We start from the raw sequence: 22,319 nt of genomic DNA on the forward strand, positions 1-22,319 counted from the left end.
TCACTTCGGATCTTAAGCATAGGTGCAAAGCCATATCAGCTAACTAGATGACTGAAAAGATCATCGAATAGTAAGGAGGACTGCTCGTTGGAGAACTTCCGAGTGAGAGGATGCCAAACGGAAGGGTAATGCAAAAACTTGTCACCACGAGTCACATCTTGCCGTGAAGCTCCGACGACGGCTTGTGTCGGCACGCTCGGCAAGTTGCTCTATTAGGCAGGCCACCGAATCACCACCGATTGGTGTGGACTGTGAATGCGTGATTGCCTTCCTGAGCACCGGTGGCTGACGCCTGTCACGCCCGGTCAATGTTTCCTTAATCTAAGGCATGTCGACCCACAAACAAATCCGGATTTGCACGATATGAATGCGCTCTATGTGAAGATTCTTCATTACACAAACTGAGGGATACAGTGGGAAGGATCGGCGTAGATCTAAGAATTTCCTTCGGAAACCAGCCACTTTTGAGGATGCAGCCGCAGTGATTGTCCCTGCACAACACAACCACTCATCCGATTGGCTATCAGAGTGATATCGAGGGTTTGCACCATGCGACAAACGTCGATAGCAATTCTATACTATTTTAAGTGGACTAGAGCTCCAGAGACAACGTTTCAGAATAGGCCAAGCCACAGCAGCTTGATTACCGGATCGCAAATTAAATGGCGCGGCCCGGGTTCGTGGTGCGTTCCTGCTGCCACATTTGTGTTGATCGTGAGAGGCAGTCTGAGCACCTGCTTTACCTCTGAGCATTGCCCCTGGACGCACGTTCAACGACGCACGTTCGACAGAATGTTGGGCCACTCAGCTCCTATTCTCGGAGTGTCTGCTCTGCTATATATTTAGAATGCCGTTGAAGAGACATTTGTCGAGCGCATCCTCTAGGTACTCGACAAAGCTCAGTAGCCATCTGCTGCAGCAACTTGCCGCGATGGGGAAAGCCTTGTTAACGCATGCTGCTGCGCTCGCCATCATTCGAGCTACTTTTGCGCTTCCGCAATCGATCTCTGGCTTAGGTCCGTCGGCGTACACGGTGCCTGGAGCGTTCCCAACATCGTTCTATGCATCTTACTACAACGATCCCACCGCTACGTCTGCGGAGCCGCAGCCAGTGGTCTCTGATCCAGTCACGGTAATCACAGAATGGCGATCAGATATAGAACATAACCTGATGATGTTTCATTATGCAGAATAAGGTTTATCCGTATTGGCTCACGAATCCGGATACCATTCCTCAGGTAGGGCCAGCGTGCAATATACTATCATATGCGTGACTAACAACTATGTAGGAAAATGTCCTCGAAGCCCACCCGCTACCCCCACCGGCGACCTCGGAACTATTCTTGGAAACGGCATTCGCTCAGATCGTCTCAATCACATCCAATCCGGTGTTCGCAAACGACACCTGTGCGCAATGCCAAGCCTCTTTGGAGGTGGCGAAGTTCTTAGCGATGGCTGCTCCCGAACAAGTGCCGAATTTGGCTGTACAGCTCTGCGACTACTTCGACTATGATACTACGCTGTCGTGCCAGCAGACCTACGGCATCTACGCGCTTGGATCGCCTATCACACAGGTGTTGGCCTATACTGATGCAGGAGGATATGATGGACAGGTACTTCGTCACCAAACGGTTCATGCCACAGTGCCTGATTATCTATCTAGTCGATTTGCTCGAACTATCTGGGTTTGTGCCCATTGCCGCCGACCAGTCCCCTCAACTTGACGACTTGGTTCGCAAAGCCGAAGCCGAATCCCCTGCCCCCGCCGAAACAGCCCACGGGAGAAAGGCTGAAGATCCTGCATATCTCAGACTTCCACATTGATCCGCGTGAGCAATTCCGTGTCGATGATGCGATAGCAATCGCCCACGCAGTTCTCACACAGGATACGCCATCGGCTCTGAGGCGAACTGCAGCCAGTACCTGTGCTGTCGTCGACGAAGCTACAACGAGTACAGCCTGAACCAGAGCTCCCTGCCCGCTCCGCGCTATGGCGCCTACAACTGGTATCGTTTTAGTCATTCTGGTGTCTACGCTGGCGTTGACGCAGTTAAAGTGACTCCCCTTTCACGCTGATCGCTGCGGCTTTGGAGGCGATCCCTGTCGTCTCGGGTACGAATGCAGAAGCTGGTTTCAATTTCACGATCTATACTGGTGATCTTGTGCCCCATGACCCGGAGAATGAGCTGTCCAGGTATGCAACCTTATCATCACGACTCATTCAAATTCACTCATCTCGAGCAGGGAGTTCACGTTGTACGCCGAGGTAAAGCACAGGATCATTTGTGAACTTGGATACCTTAGATTGAAGGTTTCCAGACAGTTTTGTTTGACCTGGTCAAGAGAACGCTCAACACAGGCCCCATGTACGCAGTACTCGGCAACCACGATACCTATAACGAGTGAGTTCCCTGTTAGCATGTGGCTCTTGTTTGTTGACACGAAGTTGTCTTCGATAGAGCACAGAACAACCCGTACGACATCCCGAGCGGGCTGTCTACGGAAGACGACTGGTATGATGATTTAATTGCATGCCTAAGAGATTCATTCAATCTGAGTTTACGAAGGAATTACGACTATATTGCTGCGTTGTGGGAACTGGAAGGATGGCTTTCTCCGTCAGAAGCTCAACAAGCTCGCACGACGTATGGCGCATACTCAGTCCAACGTGGGGACGGTCTGAGAATCATCACGCTGAACACCGACTTCTGTACGTCGCTCAACGCTGTCATGTTATTAGCTTGCTAAATGCTGCACCCTCTGCCCTCAGGGTACAAGTATGTGTTGATCATGCCCTGACATCAGGACGCAGGTTCACTGAGGAATTCTATGTTCTAGCGCGAACTACTACAACAATATCAACCTAACTTCGTCTGACAACTCCGGCATGTTGAGGTTCCTGACGGACGAGCTGCAGGATGCGGAAGATGCCGAGGACCGAGGTGAGCAGATGTTGTGAATTATGCAGGCACTAAGCGCTGACGCGACTAGTCTGGATCCTGGGGCATGTACCTAGCGGATGGGATGGCACTAATGCGATGAACAACCCGTCCAATCTCTGTGCGTATTGATACCAGTCATCTCGTGATGTTGCTTGACCGAACTCTGTTTGCGCAGTCTATCAAATGTAAGCATCATACTCGCTTTCCTGGTGGACAGTGCAGACTCGATAGTGCTTCTGCAGCGTCGATCGGTTTTCTCCTCATGTGATTTCAAGTACGCTTGGTATCATCTATGACATGAGATCCTATCTGATCCCTTCGCAGCGATATTCTTTGGGCATAATCATGAGGATGAGTTTTCGGTGGGGTGTCTACCTCTCTCCATTTATCAGGAAATCCGCTTAAATCGGCAGTAGATCTATTACGCCAACAATGCGACGAATATCAGCGCAGAAACCGCGTTGGCTGTGTCATGGGTGAGTGGACGGACACGTCTAGTCTGCTATTCGCAGCTGACATCCAGCACAGATCATGCCGTCTGTGACTCCTTTGACAAACTTGAATTCGGGCTTCCGAGTATTAGAGGTTGACTCTGGGGTATGTTCCTGGTAATCCCTAGCGCTAAGTGTGGTACGACTGACGGTTTCGTGTTATCGGGAATCCAGACGTTCGACATCCTTGATGCATACACGTGAGTGCATCCTTAAAATGAGATCATGTTTTAGTTGTAGTATTGATCGGGCACGCAGCTGGGCGGCAGACGTGAACACCTTCGGAGAACTCGATGGACAGACGGAGATTGGACCGACCTATGAGTTGGAATACAGTACCCGTGAGGCATACGGTCAGACCATCACCCAGTGGGGTCCTAATGACCCGTTGAATGCTACGTGGTGGCACTTGGTCACCGAAGGTCTGTAGTCATGTCGTCATGCTTCGTCATCAATCCCGTATTCTGACACACCGCCTTTCAGCGATGGAAGCTGACCCGTCTCTCGTTGAGGTATGTCCCCCCACATTCGTCAACGTAGCCATGCCCTGACATGTATCCAGCTGTTTAACACGTACCAAGGCAAGAGCTCGGTGATGACTCCGCCCTGCACGGGAGAATGTATCCCCGCCAGGATCTGCTACATGCGAAGTGGCAGCGCGAGCATCGCATACCAGAACTGCCCCTCTGGCTACGGATCTGTGCAGTGAGCGACTCAAGAATCCCTCAACTATGACGAAATGTATCGAGAGGACTGTGCTGTAGCCGTGTGTTCGTGGTTTATAAACATATAACTGTCGAACAGTTCAATGTTCACTTTGAATGATGCAAATGGACGTGACTAGTGTTGGATTGTGGGCTCATTCCTGCTGAATATGGCTTTGGCGTATTAGAGACATCCGCGGACCGCGGATGCAAATGTCGCGGACGTCATGTTGTGGCTCTTCCGTCGAGAATCGCGACGCGCTGATTGGCTGGGTCCCTAGAGGAAATCGCAAGATCCGATCGCAAATTCACGTGCGTGTTCGGTGTGCATCACAGGACCGCGTATATGGGGATAAGCATGTGATTCCTGCTGTCACCCCCGTCAAGCGCTATAAGACCATCATCCCCATCTCATCCCTTTCTGCCATCCAACTCACACCTTCTCTATCTCCGGAAACGATCACACGAGCCCTCAGCACGATGTCTGCGAAGGAGATGAAACAATTTACTCGGGAGGAGGTTGCCCAGGTGAGCACCAGTGTTGCTCGATGTTGCCATATATAACGCTCACCGGCCTTGTGCTGCAGCACAACACACCCGACGACTTGGTGAGTGGCAGTCCCATCTCTGAGGGTCATCATGCCATGATACTCATTTCGCGCATATAAGTGGATCATCATTGACTGCAAAGTCTACGATGTCACAAAGTTCAAGAACCTCCACCCCGGCGGATCGAGCGTGCTGCTCGCAGAGGAGATTCGTACGTGTTTTCTGATACAGGGCAGAGAGAAGGCGCCAATCAGTATCTTCAGCCGGGCAGGATGCAACTGAAGCCTTTTATGGCCTTCACCGGCATGAGGTGCTGGAGAAGCCCCAGTACGCGCGTCTGCAGATCGGAACAATTGCAGGGGAAACAGGTCAACTCCTGAAGCCAGAGCCTGGATCTCTGAGCAAGGTACCATATGCAGAGCCTACCTGGCTCTCGGACGGCTACTATAGCCCATATTTCAAGGAGGTATGCTTATTACGCTGCACTCAATCTCTAGCCGTCTTCTCAATGGTCGTTACATAGAGCCACAGACGTCTGCAAGACGCAATGCGCAAGTTCGTAGATGAGGTCGTATACCCAGATGCGATTGTAAGTGGCTGCACAAGTGCTCCATGCTTCGTGGCTGATGTTCCACCTCAGGCACGAGAAGAAGACGGCAAGCGGCCCAGTGTCAGCGTGGTCAAGAAGATGGCGTGAGTAAATCTCCTTGTCAACTGATTTGCATTTGTCTAATTGTGCTCATAAGTGAGCTAAACTTGAATGTTATGCGTCTTGGTCCCGGCGAGCACCTGAAAGGCCTCACCTTGATGGGCGGAATTGTCACTCCGGAGGAGGTAGGTATTTTCAACGACATCCCGACTCGCTATCGCTGAACTATCTCATGCAAAGTTTGATTATTTCCACGAAGTATGTCTTTTCTCCTTTTATCCAGTTCTCACGTATTGATCACCTTGGCAGTTGATCTTGAATCAAGAGTTCGCACGGACGGGTTTCCGTGGCTATCAGGACGGCTTTAACGGCGGTATGGTCATCGGCCTGCCGCCCGTCCTGCATTTCGCGCGGCCGGAGGTCCGCGACCGCGTCATGAAAGAGGTGCTCTCCGGCGAGAAGTTCATCAGTCTCGCGATTACTGAGGCATTTGCGGGCTCCGATGTCGCGGGCTTGAAGACGACTGCAAAGAAGACTGAGGATGGCAAGTTCTGGATCGTTAACGGGACGAAGAAATGGATTACGAACGGAACGTGAGTCTTTGAAGCAGATGGCTTTCGGAAGCATCGCTGAAGGAATATGCCGATAGGTTCTCCGATTAGTGAGTATGGCACCCTATTGAAATGTGACCTTAGCTCATGCCGCATACAATCAGCTTCACCGTTGGCTGCAAGACCGAGGCGAGTATTAGGATTGCAAAGACACTCTCGTCGGTATTGATGCCGACATGAATCCATAGAAAGGGCTTACTGCTATTCTCGTCGAGCGGTGTGATGGCGTCGAGACCAAGGGTATCAAGACGTCTTACTCCTCAACAGCCGGCACTGCCTACATTACCTTCGACAACGTCAAGGTGCCCATAGAGAACACGCTTGGCCCCGTAAATGGTGGTGTCTTTGTCATCCTGAGGTATGCGGTATCTGTTCCAGAAGAGAATCAATATACACATGGCTCCCGCTATTAGTAACTTCAACCACGAGCGATGGGTCATGATTTGCGCCTCTGTCCGGACACAGCGCAACATTATCGATGAGTGCTTGAAGTGCGTGGCCCGTAGCATGACTGTCTGCTAGAGGATGCTTATTCGCCCTTAGGTGGGTCTCCCAGCGAAAGGCATTCGGCAAGCCGCTGAGCTCACAGGCGGTCATCCGGGCGAAGATCGCCGAAATGATCGCTCGTGTAGAGAGTACGCAGAGCTGGCTAGAGAACATCACGCACCAGATGAATAACATGGTGAGGAAATGCAACGTTTCTTCGACGATCTGCTCTGTGCTCACGTGACATTACCATTCAGAGCTACAAACAACAGGCAGAGCTGCTCGCTGGGTGCGTGAAAATCGCCTGGATGTTTACGAGATGAGCGAACTGATCTGAATGTTCGCAGCCCGATTGCCCTTCTGAAGATGCATGCGACACGCACTGCGCAGGACACTGCTCGCGATGCTGTGCAGATCTTCGGTGGCCGCGGCGTGACGAAGACCGGCATGGGCAGGGTAATCGAACACGTACGCCTTTTGAGCTAACTCCTGTGCACTCCGTTCCGTCTGATGTTTTCCTTAGTACCACCGCACTGTCGCCTTCGACGCACTCCTCGGCGGAGGTGAGTTGGTTTCGACTGTTCCTAGATTGCGAGCGTGTCTGATGTCTGGCTTGCAGCCGAGGATGTGCTTGGGGATCTGGGTGTCCGTCAGGCGATAAAGAACATGCCGAAGAACGCGAGATTGTGATTCATATACTGTCTGGATCATGATCTATTTATTGTGCGATACGAATTGCGATATGTTGTGTTAATAAATTAGCGGGAGGGCTCTTGTTGGTTCGTAAGGTAGCTGATAGCGTTCGGCTCCGATCTGAGTGCACCGCCGGGTGAAGTTCCTTTTGCCAAGCGATGAGAGCGTCATCCAAACACCGCTGTGGCTGTTCCCTCGGCGCCAGTCATGCAGCATAAGAACCAGTTATGAGCCAAGCAAGCCCGAGTTCTCCGTCCTTGCACGTCGCGGAAAGGCGTATATCGACGGTAAGTGCATAATCGATAGTCGAAAACCGTATCGGATAAATTGAGATGCGATCAGAGCGATCCAGTCGCCATTTAGCGCATTTTGTCATCGATCCATTCCTTCGGTTTCGTCTCGATAACCCCTCAGGCTCAGCCAACACCCACATAGGGATCATTCACTTACAGTTCCCATGGTCATCGTGAAAACGAAAGGGGAGAGCAGCCTCTCCGTGCGGCCGGGTGTTCTGCCAATACGCGCATCCGTAAGTTCGCGCCAGTACTAGCAACGACGTTACTTGGATTTGATGGCTTCGGTGGCGAGTAGCAGTCCGACGGGTCAATACCGACGTTACGGGTCGACGTTGAGCAGACGCGCGCCACAGGCTCCGACCCGTTTTCCTTCCGCGATGGTCTGAAGACGGACGAGGAGCTCGCGAGTCTGCGCAAGCGCAAGGCGGGCAAGCATCTCGAGCGGTATCACCGCAAGCAGAATGATGTGCGTGGCGGTCGTTGTACTCGTAATTTTCGGACGGATTTGACCGTGTTGAATGTGTGTCTGCAGCTCATTGCCTCCATGCTGAAGAGCATGGACGAGCACACGGAGGAAGCGAGGGATAAAGAGGAGACTGCGCGGATGCCTGTAATGTCCTCCGTCGTCCCGCGTACAGTATACAGATTCATGCTCTCCCTGCAGGTTAAAATCGCTGTCTGGGCGAGTCTCATCGGTAATTTCTTCCTGTGCATCCTCCAGCGTAAGCTTATTCCCGCCAACCTTTTCCGCTCCTAACATGCTCCTATTGCTCTTTCGCACGCCACAGTCTATGCCGCCATCACCTCTGCTTCGCTCTCCCTTATCACTACCTCCGTCGACTCTGTTTTCGACTTTGGGAGCAATGTCGTCCTCTACTGGCTGCATAAGCGTGCCTTGGCACTGGATATGAATAAGTGGCCTGTCGGTGGGTCAAGGTTGGAGACGATCGGGAATATCGTATATGGATTCATGTGAGCAAACGTCTGCTATTTGGAGACTGACATCTGGCGGCATGACTCAGTGATCGCTCTTCAGGATGAGCGCGGTCAACCTGGTGCTGGTTGTCGAGTCGGTGCAGCAGTTCATCGAGCACGACACCGGTGACGATACGGACACTTTCCATATTCCGTCTATCGTCGCGGTCGGCGCTGCGCTAGGTGCCTCTTTTTTCCTTTGGTCCATATTCACATCTGACAATGCAGTGCGTGATCCCAGGCGTGAAGTTTCTACTGTTCCTGTACTGCAGCGGCCTTCGGAAGCAGTCGAGCCAGGTGCACGTGCTATGGGAAGACCACCGCAACGACCTGTTTGTCAACGGATTCGGTACATGATATCATGTACATCCTTCTAGACGATGTTGAATCTGTGCCTTTGGCCTTTAGGTCTGCTCATGTCTGCAGGCGGGAGCAAATGGATTTGGTGTTCGTCTTCTTTCCTGTTTGATCTCTGCAACGTTTTAGTCTGACCTCTTCACGCAGTCCTTGACCCCTTGGGCGCGCTCATCGTTCGTCGTTTCCTTGTTCTCAATCACTCTCTCATATTAAGCGTGATCCGCATCATCTAGCTCGCCATCGGCATCCTACTCGCATGGGGCAGGACGATTTACAAGCAGTTCGAGCTGCTCGCGGGGAAGTCCGCACCGCATGATTTCATCCAGCTGCTCATCTACAAGGTGGTGACGTTCAGCGATGAGATCGAGAAAGTGGACACGGTGCGGGCATACCACGTACGTTACCGACTGCATAACCCTTCTGCCACGCCATGCTGATGACAGGATGGCTGTGCATACAGAGCGGACCGGTGAGCAGACGGGGCCGTTCCACGATTCGGGGCAGTGGTATCTGACTACGAACGTAGAGCTACTTTGTCGAGATCGATATTGTGATGGACGCGAACACTCCGCTTTGGAAGGCGCACGATATCAGCCAGCAGCTGCAGGACAAGATTGAGGTGCTGCCGAACGTCGAGCGCGCGTTTGTGCACGTCGACCATGAGACGACGCATGCGCCTGTGGGTCCTTCACTCTCAATGATTGCTATGTTCTTTCGGCGCTGATCATGTCGGTTGTGTTTTATCCAGGAACACCGCAAGAATGTCTAAACGGGAGATTCATTATACTTGGTACATCAGTAGATTAGGAAAACGCCTCTCTGCATAGACCTACCGATGCTATTCAATTAGTGGCCAAAGTAGGCCCTTATGTTATTAAAAACTGACTCTCTTCATTGACCTACCGATGCTCGTCAATTAGTGGCCAAGATAGGCCCTTATCTATTTTTAAAAGAAGCTCGCAGCAACAAATCAGTTCTACACTTCGCAGTCCTCTTCGCTTGAAAACCACTGCTCCTGGCCACAGCGCCCATGGTGGCAAGAGTGTGGGACAAAGAATGACAAACAAACAAGCTAGAGCACATGACAGGAGAGTCTGGGCGCTTACGTGCAACTGTTCTGTTTTCCAACAACCAGCACTCTCGCTCGCTACGCCACGCCTGTATCGTTCTCAAGCTCTCACCCGCTGTCGCTAGTTTCAGGCCTTGGTGCCTTTATTTGTCTTGTATTCTGGAGCTAAGGAGTCGGTAGAGCGCCTGAACTCTCTCCTGTACCAATACCTGTAAGAGTTGTCTCTCTCCTCTTTGTCGTGGGCGCCGTCTACTCTCCGAAGTCGTTGTCTCTGACTCTCACCATCCTGTCGCATCGCTGTTTTCTGTCCGTCGGTACTCCAAACATCCTGTCATATCCTGATCTCAGAAAAGTGCAACAAAGTTTTTCACCCCACACTTTTCGTGATTTGAGACACTCCAGCCATGCCTGAAGACGACTTTGACATCTACGGAGAGGACGAGGGTCTCAGCCCCATTAAGACTGAGGTAAGTGTGGGACGTGAGATGGGGCATGTGCCGTCGCTGACTCTGACGGAAGGCGGATGAGCGCGCCCGTGAAGGCGCGGATTCTCATGAAGAACATGCTGAACAACGCTCAAGTTCTCCCGTGACTGGCGAGAAGAGACAGAGGGTGGAAGATGATACTGATCACCAGGAACCTCCCGCTGGCAACCAAGGATCAGACGACATGAACGTCGGTCCCGACCAAGACTACAAGCCGAACACTGTGACGGACACGAGGAGCCCCAACGGCACTGGCAGTATGACCACTATTAATCAGACGATGAATGGCGCTGGAGCTGGACAGGGCGCGTTCGACGCATTGTACATTGGGGATCTGCAATGGGTCTGTTTATCCATATGTCTAGTTCCACATGTGCAATATCGTTCTGAGACGACTCCATGTATTCTTTTTGTTTCTTACAGTGGACAACTGATGAGGATCTTCGGCAAGTCGCTCTCAATGTCGGTGTGAACCTTGACCACAAGGACATCACATTTTCTGAGCACAAGGTCAACGGCAAGAGCAAAGGGTAAGCCTGGGTATATGCGCGCGTCGATGATCGTGAGGATTGACATCATGGCGTAGGATTGCGTACGTTGAGTGCCACAGTTTCGAGAATGCAAGCGCGATCAAGAACTGGTTTGACAATAAGTGAGTATATCCTGTCTCTGCTGTAGATGATCCCGTTCTGAGAAATGATCCGGTATAGCGATTTCCAGAATCGCCGCGCAAGCGCGTCGTTCACCAGCTCCCAACAGGGCAATCCGTTCAGGACGCTTCCCAAAGGTGATCGTCGTCGTCCCACATCCCATCTTCGACTCGCTGATCCTCCCGTAGAGCCACCCCCGCGTGAATACAGGAACCAAGGTCAAGGTGGAGCACAGGCCCACACCGGGGGAGGACACGCAGGCCGTGGTGGCGGCACCTTCCGCGGCGGCGTGAGCAACCAGATGGGAATGGGCAACATGGTGGGAATGGGCATGCGCGGTGGCATGATGGGCGGCGGCGGCGGCATGATGCGGGGCGGGATGCCCAATATGATGGGCATGGGCATGGGAGGAATGGGCATGGGAGGCATGAACGCCGGCTTCGTCGGGAACGCCATGGGCGGCGGTTTCGGTGGGCGAGGCGGCATGATTCCCCAGGGTCCTCGCGGAGGCATGATGGGCACTGCCGGCTACAGTCAGAGAGGAGGAGGCATGATGGGCGGTATGGGTGCGGCTGTTTAGGACACTGTCCGTTGTGTTGTATTGATCGAGGCTGACTGTCATTGTAACACTATGTAGGGATGGGCATGATGCCTATGGGCGGTCGAGGAGGATTTTCGAATGTGCAAGGACATTTCAATCCTGCCTTCATGCAAGGTGGCGCCAGCACAGGCCAGTTCAGTCCTGACGGACCGAGGAAGAGGTTCAAAATGGAGGAAAGTGGTTGACGGGTCGATCTCCCAGGCTGGAGCGTTACGCTGTTTTCTCGCGTCCAGTTGTTTATTTGTTGCTCTTCTCGAACTTTTATGTCATTACAGGTCGTACTGTAGATATTAATGTACAGAATCGCGCAACATGCCAGACTATACGGAATAGTCCGAAGCATCAGTGTCATTGCAGGTCGATGTATGTACAAAGGTGGATGTATAGTATGGCAAGCCCTGCCTACGAGCATGAATATGCACTGGATATCCAAAATCCTGCACGTTTAACAACAGAACTCATGAGAAAACATGGTATCATGCAAGAAAGTCAATGAGAGGACCAACGATCACACATTATCATAGTCTCCCCACCATCCGAGGCGATTGAGAAGCAGCAATGAAGAATCGCGCGTACTTTAGCTGCTGATGCGTTGCTTCTCTCGCAATTCCTTTTCCCTGCGCTTGCGGCGTTTCTCCTCTTCGTGACGCCGCTCTTCTTCCATGGCCAACTCATCTTCTCGCTTAGCAATACGAGCACTGGAATGCAGATGCAAGTGTCAGCCGTGGCAGAGAGAATGACAACCAACTTGATAGATGATCATGGTATGATATGAAAAGCACCAACCTTCTCATCTCCTCTCGCTCCAGATCGCTTGCGCCAGCCTCCATATCATCATCACTGAAGACATCGTCTGCGACATAGCGCGAACGATCCTTGCCGAACAGCTTCCAGATCTCGGAGCTGATGTCGTTCGGGACAGAGCCGCGCTTCTTGGAAGGCGGAGAAGGAGATGGACTGAGCGAAGGAGAACGAGGCCGTTTTTTGAGTGGCGGCTTGTAAGAAGAGACAGAGAATTTCGAGGAAGCCACAGTAGATCTGGAGCTTGCAACGGTAGATTTCGCGCTATTGGATGCGGCGCTCTTAACAGACGCGTTCTTCGCAACTGTTGGGCGCTGGCCTGCGGCAGCCGGTTTAAACGTGGGGGCAGGGGCAGTGGGCTTAGAGACGCTGGGGGGGCGACCTGCAGGGGATGCTGAGCCGCTCGCAACCTTCGCAGAGGTAGCTGCTGGAGTGTGGGCTCGAGACGTAGAGGCCGAGTCCGTCTGCGACGAGTCCTTCTTCGCGACCGTCTTCCCCTTCCCAAACCAATCACTAAACTCCTTCGCCTGCTCGCCCTGCAGGACGTTGGCCTTCGCCTTTGCCCTATCCTGCAGGATCTCATCGATCGTCCGCGTGTCCCGTTTGTTCACGTTCAGCTTGATGAGCATCGCCGGCGTAGACGCGAGACGCTGGCGCACAGATAACGAGTTGTTCGGGACGGAGGAGGCATTGTTCGTGCCCGTCGCCGTCGTCGTGATATCCACCGCCCCGCCGGGCAGCTGCTTGTCCGCCTTGCCATAGCCCGACGAGTGTGTGGACCGCCTGGTCGTCTGGCCATGCCGCAGCTCAAGCTCCATACGGCGCTTCCGCTTCTCCTCGCGCGTCAGCGCATTCGCCGCCGAGGACTCGTCATCAGACGAGGACGAGCGGCCCCTGCGCATAATGGCACCCGACAGCGGGTAGCCCTTGCTGTCCGTCCGCGAGGCCGGCTTCTTGGGCCCATATCGCAGGCGGTCGCGTTCCTCCTCCTCCCGGCGGCGCCGTTCTCGCTCTCGGGCCTCTCGCTCCTGCTCCTGGCGCCGCTGCCGCTCCTGCTCCCGCTTCTCCTCCTCGAGCCGCTTCAGCCGCATCTTAACCTCGAGCTCACGCTCTCTGCGATCCCGCTCCTCCTGCTCCTTGCGTCGCTGTGCCTCTTTGCGCTGTCGTTGGGCAAGCGCGGACTGCACGGCTGCCTCGGACTCCCGGGTTTGTGTGGCACTCAAGGCCATGAGCGCAGCGAAGGAAGACATGGTGCGGTATTATGGATGGTCGTTAGAATTGTCCTAGAAGTTAGTCGTAGAATGCGGTTGGAAGGAGCGAGCAAGGGCGGAGGGAACAGCGGTCGTGTTTGGGATGATGGTGGTTTATGCAGCCTTGAGCTTGTACCGCTGGTCGCTATATACGGCAACTCGTGTCCCCAGCCACAATGGCACTGCTCTCAGGCCATGAGGACAGATATCCGGATTCCGCGTAACTGTGCCATCCGCTCACAAGATCTATCACATATTCTGTTCTACACAACGGCCATGTTACGTACAGATGAGGTATCGCTTAGAGTCGCTGGATGCGCAAGATGTGGTATAGTCCTAATCGTGATCATGATATCTCTTGCTCGCTCGACTCGTTCTTCCATACCTTTTGCGGGAGTAAAGTCCCCACTACAAGCGCAGAGACCGCGAGGCTTGCTAGGAACACGTAAACGAGCATCCCGTCGAGGCAATGGCGCTCGGGGTCTATCGATAGTGAGAACATCGAGTTCGCCACGGCGGGCCCAATCGCGCGCATGATGGACACGCTCATCTGAGCAAGACCATTGACCGAGCCAAGCGATGCTTTGTTTGGGGACGATGCCGTGATGAAGATGAAGACACTGCCTGCAAAGACGATCAATCCCCATAACCTTGCTTGATCGCAGGGAAGCCGTACCATAACAGAAGTTCAGCGCGATCGAGATGAACGTCTGGATTGCGAGCAGCGTCCACACGCCCATGCTGTACCCTTCTTCTCTGGCCAGCAGGTTGATGACGGGGAACAGCGCAAACACAGGAAGAGCGGAGGTAATACCCGCCATGTAGACCCTCTTCGCGCCAAAGCGGTTAATTGTCTTCGAGAAGAACAGGATCTGCAGTATGCCATTCGTAATGCCATAGATGGACAGGACGGAGCCGATCATCTGAGGACTGAGCCCAAGGCCGCCGAGTGCGATCGGCGTAGACATGTAGACTGGAATGACTGTACGGTAGCTGATGTCGACGATTGCGAGGAGGGCATAGTTGCCTGCGGAGATCAGAACGCGGGGTGTCAGCAGCGCGCGTAGCGGGAGCGGCTCGGCGCGAGTTTTAGCGGATGTGATGGGGGCCACGGGTTTAGGACCGTCGGCCCCGGCAACATTTTGCATTGTCAGGTTGGCCTTGCTCTTGCGTAAGTTGAGGATGCGACGAATCGAGATGGGTTGTGTTACAGTCTTTATTGGAAAGATATTAAGCCGCGATACCGTCTGTAACAGGCGATCGACGTACCTCTCTCAGGAAGAACATCGTCACCAGGAAAGCAACAGCGGAGAATGTTGCAGGAACGGCACATGCGAGGAAATAGGGATACTTCTTCAGGAACTCTATATGACCGAAGACGTCAGGAAATCGTTCGTATGGTCGCGATAATGATCCGCCGATCATCGGTCTAGGAAATGGAAATGGTAAATTGACGATTGGTTCCATGCGCCAGAAGGACTTACCCAAGGGTACCACCAGTCATCCATGCCAGCGGCAAATAAGCGTACGCTTCTGCAATGTTGGTGGAATCCGTAATTTCCGCCATCATGCTTTTGAGGACTCCAATATTGCCGTTCAACGCTCCGTTGAGACTGCGACTGTAGAGTAGGCGGCGTCACGTCTGCCGCGTCGTACAAGGTAGAGCTTGACCTACCTCAGAACGAGACTCCAGAATGTCCTCGACAAGCCGAAGCTGTACATAGATATTGATAGTCCGCACAGTCCAATCATTATCACCGGCTTGCGTCCAACTCGGTCGGAGAGGCGACTCCAGTGTAGGACGGTCATCGCCTGCGTTGCAAAGAAAATGGAGTGCTGTCGAGGTGTTCACTGTACGAACTAGCTCATTCAGAGTCCTAGAATCTCGTACCATGAGGCCGACATAGTACCCAACCTTCGCCTCATCTCCTCCAGTAATGCCAATTTTGCGGACAAGCTGGGGGAGTAGATATCGGCAACTCACAGGAAGGAGACGATGGTGACACTTACGTCGGGAGCGAAGGGAGATATGACTTGACTCGTAAATGGCTCGGCGAGCTGGAGGACAAGCAAGATAGATAGCTGTCCCCATGGGATAGGTGTCTTGACGGGCTTCCGCTCCTCCTCCCCCAGCAAGGGGGTCTCCTCGTCACTTTCGTGGTGAACAGTCATGAGCGGAACGTTACACAGTACGAGGAGGAGCGAGAGGTAGCGCGAGTCTCAGGCGGAAACCAACACGAACAACATGTGAAGAGAAGGACTCACCGTCGGGAAAGGGTGCCCGATGACTTATATACGGCAAGCCGGATTTCTGTCAGAACCGGGAAGTCTGATCATGACAGGCTGGTGAGTCAACGAAGCCGTTTAAGCTTAGCTAAGCCGCCAGCCCATATTTCTCCGTCCGTATCTCGCTTTCGACTTGCCTGACGTGCTCAGTCTCGTGCGCAATTTTACGACCGTGTGAGGCCGCGCAATGCGATGAAGGAAGTCATGAGTGAGTTTCAAGAGAAAGGAGGATGTCATGATCAGCACGTCACATTTCGGGAGCTTGCTCGACGTCCGCGTGATTGATCTCGACTCTCAAACTTTCTTCGATGAAACGCGACTCTCCGCTCGGTTCAGCACGGACGTCCTTCAAGGCACGAGATACATCGTCCTCCAGCGATGCAGGCAGCGGTCGAGCCACATCCATCGCTCACGACGCTTCTCGGGAAAACTCTGCTATCTTGCTACCGGGAATCAGATAGCATGCGATTGGTGCGCTACGCTTCAACCTGGAGGTTATGTGTATCTGCCCTCATGCGCGTATAGTCATAACAATGGATTCATCGGCACAGTGCAGGCAGCTACTTGACAATGGCATCTGTGGTCATTGGCAGACCGGCAGTGGAAAACGGGCGGCTCACATGGCGACCACGGAACTTCCGGCAAATCCTCCCGCTCAGGCTATCGTTCGCGCTAACTGGCGATTGAGGTAATAGATCGGCAGCCATCAAAGCCTGGACGCAATAAATATGTGCTCTGGCGAAGCTAACATACGAATGCGGCCGAAACGGACACGTTTGATCTCGCAGGCTGGCCATAGCGCAGCATCCCAGGAACAGCTCAAGTCATCGTGCAGTCCCGTCTTTATCGTATGACGTCCATTCCTTCGCCACTTGCAGCCACTCATCATCACGTCTGGCACGCAGATCCGCTAACTACGGCCGCCAGCCACTCAAAGTTCCACCGCGACCGGAAGCGCACTCATCCATTAGCACGCTCACACCAAAGCCGGTCGTTGCCGAGCCTCGTTTCCTGCCACGTTCTCTCTCAGTGGCCACATCTCCGATAGCCACAAAGGACACGCGCTGCAACGGTTCGACGTATGGCCAAGCTATGAACAATGCCCGCCGCTTAAATATTTCACGCTCGGACTGGCCGCATCACGCAGGGCCACATCTGCCACCGCGATATATATAAATACAGCGCTGTTGCTGTAGACTTCTCACCCCCACTCCTCAGTTCCAGCGACAATTCTCGCCACAAAATGTCTTCTACGCGTACGATGCTCCACCAACACAGTGGCTACGACCATGATGGTGCTCGGAGCTCTCCATCATCTCTCCCTATACCTATCGTTCGCTCTGCCTCGGAATCCGCGCTTTCGTACCGTCCAAGGCTGCGATTCGGAATCACAGACGCGTTGGAGGAGAGTCTGCTGACTCCCGTTACTCACCGGCAACGACCAGCTCTTGCCGAGATCTCGCATCAAACCACGAACCGCGGCCGCGTCGCCAGGGATGCTGTTCCAAGGGAACCGTTCCCGGGCGCGCCGATGAACGAGTCTCTGCTCAGCTCTGGCCATATTTTCTCGCGTCCTGAAACGCGTAGCTTGCCGACGCGTCGGCTCTCCAGGAGCAGCTCGGCGACGCGCAGCACAGGTCGCGAGTCGCGTTTGACTGAGTCGCATCGAAGGCATCGGTCACAGTCGCGCTCGCGCTCGCGCTCGAGAACAAAGGGCGACGATGCTGTCTCCAGTCTCAGTCTCCTCAAACCTGGCCAATGGTTCTATACTACTGAAGGGCTGACGCGAGGCGATCTCTCGCCATCCAAAAGCTCGTATTCGGTGGCAGAGACCGTTCTTCCACGTCCTCAAACACCCACTCCAGAGGCCAAACGTCCCCGTTTCCAATCCGGCATTCCTCATATCAGCACTCTATCAACCACCTCAGAAAAAGATGACATTTCGGAAATAATATACAGATCGCCTGCAAGGCTGCCTCTTGACGAGATTCCAAGACCAACCACGCCGCGGCCTAGCCTCTCTGTCTTTGGAGAGCACGGTGATCACACCGGACGGGCCTCCTCGTCTTCTCTAGCGGCATTGTCCACAACCGCGCAAGCTGACGCTGAAGACCTTCCAGGCTCAATGTACCATATCCACAATGTCTCGCATCCAAGTCAAACTGCGGGGGAGCTAGTCATAGCACAATCGCGCACGAGCTCTTCCATCATTACACCTAGTCCTCTTCCCAGAAACTCATCGCCGTTTAAATTCTTTGTGGACGATGACATCGACCTTGACGAAGACGAATGGAGTGCGGGCATGTCTGGTCCTCCAAGGATACCAACTCTCAGTGTTCGCGCCAAGGAGCTAGTGATGCCGCGCTCTCCTGACATCCCACCCATCGGCTCTGGACGAAAAGTCCGAAAAGGCCCTAAAGGTGGACGACCTGAAGGCAGCGGTAGCACTTCGCAAAAAGAAGGCTCGCCGACACCACCAGAACAGGAGTACCATCGGCCAGTGTCTGTATACGTTCCGTCACCTTTGAATCCGACTCGACAACTGCCCGATCCTTTGCCTTCACCGGTGAAGGCACGATATTCTTCCTATGATCGGCCAGCCATCGTGCCGAGAAACAGGCTGTACGTTTCTTCTCGTCTCTATCTTGTTTTGACCTAGCTGATCATGTCTGATTGCAGAGATTGCAATGAGGGAATATGTGGACCGTGCTGGCAATGTCTGCATACTTCTCCCGTGTGGCACGTGTGGATGAACAACTACATACGCAGCCGCCGATGGAGTGAGCCTTCCGGCACTGCGCCTACCTTTTAAGGTTGAACTGAGATAAGATTATGACAATGTTTCTGTAATGAAAGTCTTCGCATGGAATACTGGATCAAGGATGTGCAATGCCCAAAATGTTATCTTCACATACTATACGCATACTGTAATAACACACTTTTATACAACTAAGATTCACAAATATTCATCTCGCTTCAGAATATGTTATAAGCCCTGGCCAAGGGGAGGCGATCTGCAGGCTCGATATCCATCAATACGCCATCCGCATGAACCTCATAGCTTTCCGGGTCGACCATCATCTCAGGCGTTGCAAAATTCCACTTCATATCCTTCTTCACGACATTACGACAGTTCATCACCGCCTCGCAGCGCTTCCTGAGTCCATAGCTCTGTATGACTCCCTCCTCGATGGACACCTTCGACACGAACGAGACGGAGTTCATCGCCGCGGACATGGCGTGCGAGCCCCACATAGGTCGTCCGTAGAATGGCTGCACGGTGGGAATGGACGCGTTCGCGTCGCCCACCTGTGACTCGTCGTGAGCGTCCGTGATTACTCAAGTGTATTATTTATACTGACCTGCGCCCACGCAATGACGCCTGACTTCAATACCATCTCAGGTTTTGACCCGAAGTTCTCGGGCTTCCACAGCACAAGATCCGCAAGAGCGCCAACGGCGACTTGCCCGACGAGATGACTGATACCATGAGAGATTGCTCTTTGAAAGGCAGGATGAGCACCGCTACATATACGCGCGGTGACCTGACTCACGGATTGATAGTGTACTTGGAAATGTAGCGCTTAACGCGCGAGTTATCGCGCCCGGGCGCGTCGCCCAGGAGGGTCAAGGGCCCGCGGAGTTCGCGCAACTTGCTGGCGGTCCGCCAGGTCCGCGTGATGACCTCGCCGACGCGGCCCATAGCCTGTGAGTCGGAGCTGATCATCGAGATCGCGCCAATGTCATGGAGCACATCTTCTGCCGCCACGGTCTCTGCACGGATGCGGGACTCGGCGAACGCGAGGTCTTCAGGTATCGATTTGTCCAGGTGATGGCAGACCATCAGCATCTGAGCGGCTAGCAGTCAATACTAGTAGGACATCTGTCATCGATGGGAAGACATACATCAAGATGTTCATCAAGCGTGTTGTTGGTGTATGGGCGGGTGGGATTGGTGGATGATGGAAGAACGTTTTCAAGTCCGCATACGACGATGATATCCGGTGCATGGCCGCCACCTGGAAACCATCATTACATTTGTGCTCTTCTTGTGATATCGAGAAAGCACTGACCCGCTCCTTCTGTATGATATGTATGGATTGTACGGCCGCCGAACGCCTCGATTGTACCTACAATCACAGTGAGTCATGACAATATAATCTCATACGTCTCATACTTTCGACGAATCCACTTTCGTTGAGGGTATCTGTATGAATGTTGACCTAGACAATCGCAATGAGGCACTGGTCTCCGCATTGGCTGGACTATACAGACCTGTACATCATATTTGTCACCAGTATCGAGGCAGCTCATGATAGCAGATGGCGTTGATCCCCAGTCCTCGTGCAATTTCAATCCGGCAGCCCCGGCTTTGACTATCTCTTCCAAAGCAGTTGGACCCGAGTCATTCCCTTTCCCAGTGAACGCAAAGTTCATCGGCAACCCGTCGGTCGTAGCCAACATATGTCTCATATAGAACGGACTCGGCGTGCACGTCGTCGCGTTGGTACCTGCACTCGGACCAGTGCCTCCGCCGATCATCGTAGTCACGCCCGATGCCAAGGCCTCTGGCACCTGCTGTGGGCAGATGTAGTGGATGTGTGCGTCAACGGCGCCAGCGGTAACGATCAGCTTCTCGCCTGCGATGACTTCCGTGGTGGATCCGACGATGAGGTCAGGGTGCACGTTGGCCATCACGTCGGGGTTGCCGGCTTTCCCGATGCCAACGATGTTTCCATGCTTCACGCCAATGTCAGCCTGTGTGACGACGAGGTGTCAATTCCCATATGGACTGGAGAATCCCTGCGCACTTTATAGATACCTGACCAGTCAACAATGAGTGCGTTGGTAATGACGAGGTCGAGTGTCTCCTTTTCAGACCGATTTGTTGCTTGGCCCATCCCTTCACGGATGCTCTTACCTTCGACATCAATCAGAATTCTGCTCTGATTTGGAACGAGGATGGATCATACGCACCTCCCCCAAACTTGACCTCGTCTCCATAGCATGTCTGTAATCCCAGGATCAGCATGTTTGACAGGGATACAAGACATCCCTTACCTCATCCCATTCGACTTCAATCCACAAAGAGGTATCTCCAAGCCTGATTCGGTCGCCGACCGTAGGGCCAAACATAGCAACATACGCTTCCCTGCTGATCTCAGTATCCACAGAAATCTCGAGGGCACCTGGTTGCGGTGTATGCCTGAAGCCCCGCTGAACCAGATTCCGCACAATGTCCTCCGTGCGTGACGGGTCGACCACTCCGCTAGCAAGTCGGTTTCCGCCTGTGATGTTCTTGAGGCCGGCGATGGAGCACAGAGTTACATGTTTTGTGTCTCCGGGCTCGAAGCGTACTGCAGTGCCTGCGGCAATGTCGAGTCGCTTCCCATAGGCCTTCGCTCTATCGAACGATAGCGCCTTGTTCGTTTCAATGAAATGGTAGTGAGAGCCGATCTGAGGAACACTTTAAGGTATTCAGCTTAGGTCGTAGGGTAGAGGACACACCTGAATTGGGCGATCGCCGTTATTCGTGACTCGTAGCTTCACTCGCTCACGTCCTCGGTTCAGGACGATCGTCTCTTTCTTGACTATGACTGCGCCCGGGGCCTTCTCCCGAGCATACTCTGCTGGGTCTACAACGGGGAAAGCATGTTCCGGAGGCACAGGCAAGTACGACCCATATAAAGCAGCTGACAGCTCGACTGTATCGTTGCATATCGGGTCGTGTACTGTAACGAGGAACACGCTGAGCGGCAATTAGAAGCCGATATCCTCACAGACAGATGAGCATACCCATCTGGGAACGTGCCCTCTACTTGTATCTCATGTAACAGGCTCGGAACCCCAGGAAGCACATGTCTTCTCCCGAGCAGCGTCTTGCCGTGCTGCATTAACTCGGCGACGGAATGTTTGCCATCTCGGATCCGCTCCTGAAGCTGTGAGGCGATGAGAGCTGTCGCCTCCGTCTGATTGAGCTGCAATCCTCGTGCGAGCCGCTTTTGGGCGAGGAATCCGGCCTGTATCGCGGTTCATTCACGACGTCGCGCGTGCCAGAGAGGCGAAGATACCAACTTGGTGGAGCAATAGTTTGGCCTCTTCCCGAGGTGAGATGCGCATGCTGTCTTCTCAGCCGTGGCAGTGTCAGTTGCAACACTGGACTGTCAGATGCGAATTGAATGAGGCCCCGTCAGCGTTTAGAACAGCTTGTGGCTGCCTGCGATAAGATTTAGTTGCAGCCACAACGAGAAGCGCCCATGGCAGATACCGATCTGATTGATGGAAGGCTGGGTTCGGAAGCGGCTTTAGGGCTTTCTTTCTCTCTGCCTACAGTGGCGACCATCCTGTGAATCTAGCTCAGTTGAACGCGTAGCATTCCTCAGCATCACTTCTGTAACAGCCAGCTGTACGCGCGCCTATCCTT

The 22,319-nt window shown here is 53.3% G+C and overlaps 8 protein-coding genes across 8 annotated transcripts; 5 read left to right on the plus strand and 3 right to left on the minus strand.

The window, feature by feature from the left end:
* The first annotated feature begins 738 nt into the window (after positions 1-738).
* On the plus strand, positions 739-4,290 carry LAESUDRAFT_742781 (Metallo-dependent phosphatase). The gene is made up of 22 exons (XM_040911214.1): positions 739-1,132; positions 1,191-1,238; positions 1,290-1,613; positions 1,664-1,829; positions 1,886-2,006; positions 2,057-2,194; positions 2,245-2,266; positions 2,320-2,402; positions 2,460-2,513; positions 2,568-2,710; positions 2,771-2,777; positions 2,839-2,942; positions 2,992-3,060; positions 3,118-3,127; positions 3,185-3,216; positions 3,267-3,304; positions 3,359-3,418; positions 3,471-3,539; positions 3,608-3,633; positions 3,692-3,855; positions 3,917-3,945; positions 3,996-4,290. Exons 1-22 carry the CDS (start codon positions 848-850, stop codon positions 4,140-4,142), a joined length of 2,139 nt encoding a protein of 712 aa, XP_040765415.1. The 5' UTR covers positions 739-847; the 3' UTR covers positions 4,143-4,290.
* Positions 4,291-4,516: 226 nt separating this feature from the next.
* On the plus strand, positions 4,517-7,231 carry LAESUDRAFT_724659 (acyl-CoA dehydrogenase NM domain-like protein). Its single transcript, XM_040908660.1, has 18 exons — positions 4,517-4,665; positions 4,725-4,745; positions 4,807-4,897; positions 4,950-5,152; positions 5,210-5,275; positions 5,327-5,379; positions 5,433-5,520; positions 5,576-5,593; positions 5,645-5,928; positions 5,985-5,996; positions 6,051-6,075; positions 6,135-6,304; positions 6,360-6,437; positions 6,490-6,628; positions 6,690-6,721; positions 6,780-6,900; positions 6,956-6,995; positions 7,052-7,231. The coding sequence occupies exons 1-18, from the start codon at positions 4,618-4,620 to the stop codon at positions 7,120-7,122; spliced, it is 1,560 nt and encodes a 519-aa protein (XP_040765416.1). The 5' UTR covers positions 4,517-4,617; the 3' UTR covers positions 7,123-7,231.
* Positions 7,232-7,477: 246 nt separating this feature from the next.
* On the plus strand, positions 7,478-9,716 carry LAESUDRAFT_724662 (CDF-like metal transporter). Its single transcript, XM_040908661.1, has 13 exons — positions 7,478-7,654; positions 7,717-7,887; positions 7,954-8,031; positions 8,086-8,143; positions 8,210-8,393; positions 8,458-8,579; positions 8,638-8,745; positions 8,805-8,843; positions 8,901-8,926; positions 8,987-9,148; positions 9,214-9,222; positions 9,280-9,432; positions 9,502-9,716. The coding sequence occupies exons 1-13, from the start codon at positions 7,583-7,585 to the stop codon at positions 9,520-9,522; spliced, it is 1,203 nt and encodes a 400-aa protein (XP_040765417.1). The 5' UTR covers positions 7,478-7,582; the 3' UTR covers positions 9,523-9,716.
* A 185-nt stretch (positions 9,717-9,901) lies between these two features.
* On the plus strand, positions 9,902-12,179 carry LAESUDRAFT_724663 (uncharacterized protein). The gene is made up of 7 exons (XM_040908662.1): positions 9,902-10,289; positions 10,342-10,650; positions 10,731-10,837; positions 10,894-10,959; positions 11,018-11,094; positions 11,146-11,523; positions 11,595-12,179. Exons 1-7 carry the CDS (start codon positions 10,227-10,229, stop codon positions 11,741-11,743), a joined length of 1,149 nt encoding a protein of 382 aa, XP_040765418.1. The 5' UTR covers positions 9,902-10,226; the 3' UTR covers positions 11,744-12,179.
* LAESUDRAFT_724664 (uncharacterized protein) lies at positions 12,064-13,685 on the minus strand. The gene is made up of 2 exons (XM_040908663.1): positions 12,345-13,685; positions 12,064-12,256 (listed from the first exon to the last, which is right to left on the minus strand). The coding sequence occupies exons 1-2, from the start codon at positions 13,607-13,609 to the stop codon at positions 12,136-12,138; spliced, it is 1,386 nt and encodes a 461-aa protein (XP_040765419.1). The 5' UTR covers positions 13,610-13,685; the 3' UTR covers positions 12,064-12,135.
* Positions 13,686-13,955: 270 nt separating this feature from the next.
* On the minus strand, positions 13,956-15,781 carry LAESUDRAFT_650526 (MFS general substrate transporter; the record flags this gene model as incomplete). The annotated part of the gene is made up of 7 exons (XM_040904254.1): positions 13,956-14,233; positions 14,286-14,823; positions 14,879-15,038; positions 15,094-15,228; positions 15,285-15,445; positions 15,501-15,566; positions 15,620-15,781. 7 exons carry the CDS (start codon positions 15,779-15,781, stop codon positions 13,956-13,958), a joined length of 1,500 nt encoding a protein of 499 aa, XP_040765420.1.
* A 1,048-nt stretch (positions 15,782-16,829) lies between these two features.
* On the plus strand, positions 16,830-18,825 carry LAESUDRAFT_101484 (uncharacterized protein). Its single transcript, XM_040901155.1, has 2 exons — positions 16,830-18,517; positions 18,575-18,825. The coding sequence occupies exons 1-2, from the start codon at positions 17,139-17,141 to the stop codon at positions 18,705-18,707; spliced, it is 1,512 nt and encodes a 503-aa protein (XP_040765421.1). The 5' UTR covers positions 16,830-17,138; the 3' UTR covers positions 18,708-18,825.
* LAESUDRAFT_724667 (urease) lies at positions 18,773-22,128 on the minus strand. Its single transcript, XM_040908664.1, has 13 exons — positions 21,971-22,128; positions 21,692-21,915; positions 21,404-21,644; positions 20,957-21,352; positions 20,873-20,906; positions 20,707-20,816; positions 20,171-20,653; positions 20,073-20,118; positions 19,969-20,025; positions 19,802-19,914; positions 19,450-19,745; positions 19,258-19,396; positions 18,773-19,204 (listed from the first exon to the last, which is right to left on the minus strand). The coding sequence occupies exons 1-13, from the start codon at positions 22,013-22,015 to the stop codon at positions 18,872-18,874; spliced, it is 2,517 nt and encodes an 838-aa protein (XP_040765422.1). The 5' UTR covers positions 22,016-22,128; the 3' UTR covers positions 18,773-18,871.
* Between the last annotated feature and the right edge of the window lie 191 nt (positions 22,129-22,319).

This window comes from Laetiporus sulphureus (assembly GCF_001632365.1).
Source record: "Laetiporus sulphureus 93-53 unplaced genomic scaffold LAESUscaffold_14, whole genome shotgun sequence".
NCBI lineage: Eukaryota > Fungi > Basidiomycota > Agaricomycetes > Polyporales > Laetiporaceae > Laetiporus > Laetiporus sulphureus.